Here is a 5,260-nt window from a genome sequence, read left to right as displayed (position 1 = left end):
CCCCCCCCCACACACACACCCACCCACACACACACGCGTTTATTTAGATTATCTTTTTGTATTTGACTGGACAATAGAGTGGGGTCATAGGGGAGTCTTTTTTTAACCCTGCACAACTTTTTGAGTTTTTGACACTTTTGTAATCGGGAAATAAAATAAACCATACTGCCCCCTAGTGCCTTGGAGGATGAAAAAAAAAAAAAGTTCGGCACCTGCTCAATGCCCAGGCACTTTTATGGTCAATGGCCACTCTTTACTAATATTTTCGATTGTGTAGTTATGGATGTGAATATATCAATACTGAAAGACAAAACATGAATCAATAATACACCAGGTTTGTGGCATAGCCCATTAAACCACTCATGGCTAGAAGTCCCTGCGAGCCTATTTGCTAAATAAATACTCTCCACAACCCACATGTTCTCTCAGACTTCAATTTGTGTCAATTGTGGGGAGTTGGGAAGGCTGAGTCACTCCCTAAAAAAAAAAAAAAAAAAAAAAAAAAGTGTTTGTCGTAACTGTCAGTCATTGAGCTGCTCCAATTCTGGCTGCGGCATTACCCCGCCGTCGCCAGGGAGACGGAGATATGAATAGCGAGCCACGGACACATGATAGGTTCACCGTAAGTGGACGGTGGGTAGTCGAGGCTTATATTGGGGCCGGCCAGTCTTCAAGGGGCTCCCCTTCAAACTCGTGCAAGAGAGACGGCTTTTAGGATTATAGGTGGAACCGGTTGTAAGTTTAAAAAAAAAAAAAAAAAGTTATTTTTGGGAGGTTTGACTGTGAACTTTGTTCATGCGTGTGTTGACACACTTTGTTTTTTCAATCAGGTTTCATCATATCTGATTGGGCGATTGTTTAACTTGTCAAAGAAGCGGTGGGACGAGTCAATAACTTGTTTCTATGTGCACTTGTTTTGGCTTTTAGGGGATCTACATCTCTCGCATTGCAGAGGGGGGAGCAGCCCACCGAGACAGCACGCTACGGATTGGCGACAGGGTCATCTCTGTGAGTGGTTTTCTTCCCACCCAAACGGGTTTTCATCCAACCAGGCCTTTTGTTACACTTTTAGCATCTATGGATGACAAGTGACTTCCTGTATTTATAGGCTAGGCTTTGACCTCAATAGCCCAACGCCGATCCAGACGAACTTTTGAGGGGCTTTACCGTAATTTGATTTCCAACTGGTTTTAACTAGTCTTATTGTTTAATTTGTTGTTGTTTTTTTTTTTAATTGTTTTTTTTTTTTTTTTTTTTTTTTTACTGTTGTGTTATCCATTCTACTTTTATTTTAAACTGCATAGCTTTTTTTGGGGGGGTTAAGGTTAGTCTATTTTAACCTGCACAACGTTTAAGATTTTATGGTGGTCTTATTTTAACTTGTCTAACTTTTAGAGGTGTTATAGTCGTCTTAAATTCTGTTTTATAGAAACCTTTGTAACTTGTCATGGGGTTTATGGGTGCCTTTTTTCTTTAAAAAAAAATTAAGTAATTAATTTATCAATGTATTTATTTATTTTTATTTATTGCAATTTTTATTTTGTATTTATTATTATTTTTTAGCCTGCCGCAAATGCGGGGTTCTGACGGCCGTTTTATTTTAACCCACATAGTTTCGGCATTTTTGACAGGAGCCGTTTAACATTTGGAGGTTTGTCGAAGTTTTATTTTGACCTGCGCAACTTAGTTTTGTCTATTTTTTATTTATTTTTTTTAACCTGAACTACACAGACAAATGGCACGCATTGTAACTTCATTTCGAGCACTTTTGTGAGTGAACGTCTGCAGAGTAGGCACTTTATCTTTTTTACTTCCTCCGGCGGTTTCTACTTTCATTCTTCCCTTTTCCACCCTTTTGCTTCATGCTCACTGTCGCGTTCCCTCCTTGCCTTTGCGTGTTCGGTGGTTGTGGGCGTGGTGTCGGCGCGTCAGCCGACGGTAAGCGGCGATACTGTTGGGCCAGCGCTGACCTCTGCTTGTCTGCTGAAAGCTGTATTTTCTCCAAATTTAACATACTTGAGCAAACTGGCACTTGCTTGCCTTTGTGGACTTAAAAGCGAATCTTTTGGAGTCGGCACACTCCCACTTGTGTTTTTAAGTCAATAAAGGCAAGCGGCAAAGAAGTAATTCGTAGTTGTGTGTGAGTTTTCTCAGTCAGGCTCCCGCTTGCTTGGCTGTCTACCTGCTTTTCTTTTGAGCCTTTATTTCTGAGAGCCGGCGTTGCATCAAAACCACACAAAATGTCAACACATTACCAATGCGTTTACATACCATAGTTCCTCAAATAACGCACTTTGTTGGATGAGACGCCGTAATTTACCTGCGTGGTGGTCTCACAAGGCTGTGGTAATTTTATTTACGATAACAATCGGCACTGCAGAGGTAGCAGTTTGGCATATAATGTACAATTCACCCAAACAGAGCCATGAAGCCTTGGTGTCCAAACTAGGGACCGGGGGCCATTGGCGGTCCACGACATGACCAAAAATAATCATAATAATAATACCGTACTATAAAATTATATTTGACATGGGCCGCACGGTTCGTCCAAAAAGGTGAAGGTGTGCAGAGTGAGAAGGGAGGGTGTCCGAAAAATAGGTGCCAGTACTACGAATACATTTCTTAATACTGTAGAACTTTTCTCTATATTTGAAGACACTAATAAACCATTTATGATTCAAAGAAGAACACAATTTATCTTCAAAACAGTGAATAGTGAAGAAAGATCCATTTTAGAGGCAAGAATAGTTTCTTCCACTTGGTGCTCGATGGCTGATTTATGAAGACATCACGTCAATGATCCTCAAATAGATGTTTGAAAAATGGTCACTTTACTCCACTTGGTTCTTTTTTTGGTTCTGAATGTGGAGACGGGGTTTCCTTGCTGATAAGTGCAGAGCTGATGAAATAAACTGGAAAATACAAATAATATATCATTGCTTTGTTCACTAACTTTAGCGCGTTTCAAAAGGCCACTCCTTGTAAAAGTTGACTGTCAAACCAAACATCAAACAAAGAGAATTCATTTGGAAAACAACCAGTCAGTATTGCCTTGAAAGGGTGCACTAGCTTAACACTGTCACACATAATGGAAAACGCCACCACACACCAGAAAGAGCAGCACAATGAATCGAAACCCAGCATTAAATCATGATATACCGTTGTACTGCTTAATTGTGTGAGCACTCTGGGTTTATAACGTACAAAATTAAAGACTGCTGTTTTTCCTAGTCAAAAAGAAAGAAAGAAACAAACAAACAAAACTCCGGTTGTTTTTCACTGTAAATCCAGATCAATGGTGTAGACATGACAGAGGCCAGACATGACCAGGCAGTAGCGCTCCTTACCGGCACCTCCCCCACCATCGCCCTCCTGGTGGAGCGAGACCCCAATGCCCCGCGCTCACCGGGCCAGTCCCGGCAGCGGGCCCACTCCCCACCGCCCCCGGAGCCCTCGGACTCTCCGGACCAAGACGAAGAGGGCCTGCAGGGGAACCACCTCGGTCGGTTGGAGGATGAGTACCCCATTGAGGTAATAAAGGCCGGCGCCATCTGGAAAGTAGATGACGGCCTAGTTGAAATACCGATTAGACAGTTAATAGGTTTTTCTATTTGGCTTTGACATGATACTTGCTGCTGTCCAGTTCGAAAGAGGATGGTGCATGGTATGAAAACAAATCGTTTGATGGATTGTGGAGTAAACTAGTGATTCCCAACCAGATTTTCCCAATTTTGTGTAATTGGTCCAAAAATTATTGAGTGTGTCTTTTGTTCAACTATGTATAGCGACAGTCGAACAAATTAAATGGTCTTCATAAGATCAGCAGAAAGTACATCATGTGTAGTTTTAAGGTACATAATTAACGTGCGCTTTTTGTATTTGAGTGTATTTTGTATTTTTTTTTTCCTAATGTAAAATATTAGTGTCAAATGGAAACCCTGTATGTCCTAATATGGTCAATGTAAATGACGGAACATGATTTCGGGTTTTTTTGCTGATATTCGTGAGCCACGGTGTGTGATAGCAATCTCAGGTGTAATATCAACTCGAACAACACAGTGTTTTAGAAATTCAAATTGGCTTTTTTTTTTTTTTAACTGAAAATCCGGATTCTGCCTGACAGTGACAAAATATGCTTTGTCATTACGAAGGTTGGGAAACACTGGAGTAAACATCGAAATAAATATGACAGCATAATAACTAGAAACCTCTAAAGCAGGGTACACACATACCAATATTTAACATCTTAGTTGATTTTTAAAAAATGTGTGAGACCACAGGCTGTGTGCTTTACTTTTCCACATCCATAACAATGCCTGACAAAAGACCAACACTGACCTATGAGAGCCAGCACTGGACCACAAGGCAAGAAAAAGAGGGAGTATTAATAGAAGAAAGCATAAAAGATGCTAGGCTAACTGTTAGCTTATCTGCTAACTTCATTGCTGTCACTCGCGCCGTTATTTGGTATTTGTGTACCCTACTTTAAATATTGAACAAGGTTATTATTTATAATTGGCGGTCCGGACAATTTTCCAAGTGAATCGGGGGAGAATTTAAAAAAAAAAAGGAGTATAGCCTTTGCTGACTTTGACTGCAAGGGTGGGCAAATGCTCAAATCTGGCCCGATTGTAAGTATGTGTGTACCCCGCTTTAGCATAAACAATAGAAACAACACAAAATAGAACCCTTTAAGTCCTCTAGTAAACATGTACTTTGTCATGCTTTTATGGTGATTAAAATGATGTGATTTGACAGGAAGTGACGCTGGTCAAGTCAGGCGGTCCTCTCGGCCTGAGCATCGTCGGGGGCAGCGACCACGCCAGCCACCCGTTCGGCATCAACGAACCCGGGGTGTTCATCTCAAAGGTAAACCTTTTTTTTTTTCCATCCGCAGTTCCAAATATCACGGAGCGCCGAAAGGCTCCAAATTGCCCTTAGATGCGAATGCTAGCGTGGATGGCTGGTTGTCGCCCGAATGAGGACAAGCAGTTTCGAAAAGATAAGATAAGATAAGATAAGAAAACCTTTATTAGTCTCGCAATGGAGAAATTCCCAATTCACAGCAGCAAAGTTATGAAAGGAAGAAGTAGAACAACAAAATATAGGAGCTGCTGGAAAGGCAGCCACTCACGCGGCGCCATCTTGAAGTCAAAATAACAAAAATAACACAACACAACACATAGGACACAGACAGTCGTGCAATCTTCACCACTTTCCTGCATACACTTTGTTGTCTGAAGCAGTTATAGATGAAAGA

General features: G+C 41.1%; 1 protein-coding gene across 1 annotated transcript in view; it reads left to right on the top strand.

Annotated features, from left to right (window-relative positions):
- scrib (scribble planar cell polarity protein) overlaps positions 1-5,260 on the top strand; it is a 54,217-nt gene that overhangs the window by 28,493 nt on the left and 20,464 nt on the right. The window contains exons 19-21 of the mRNA XM_019893065.1: positions 928-1,008; positions 3,292-3,531; positions 4,759-4,869. Of these exons, the coding sequence (XP_019748624.1) occupies positions 928-1,008; positions 3,292-3,531; positions 4,759-4,869 (432 nt within the window). The remainder of the gene's footprint in view (positions 1-927; positions 1,009-3,291; positions 3,532-4,758; positions 4,870-5,260) is intronic.

The sequence above is a fragment of the Hippocampus comes genome, unplaced genomic scaffold, assembly GCF_001891065.2.
Source record: "Hippocampus comes isolate QL1 unplaced genomic scaffold, H_comes_QL1_v1.1 scaffold353, whole genome shotgun sequence".
NCBI lineage: Eukaryota > Metazoa > Chordata > Actinopteri > Syngnathiformes > Syngnathidae > Hippocampus > Hippocampus comes.
Note: the sequence above shows the minus strand (reverse complement) of the source record. Positions and strands in the feature narration are given on the sequence as shown.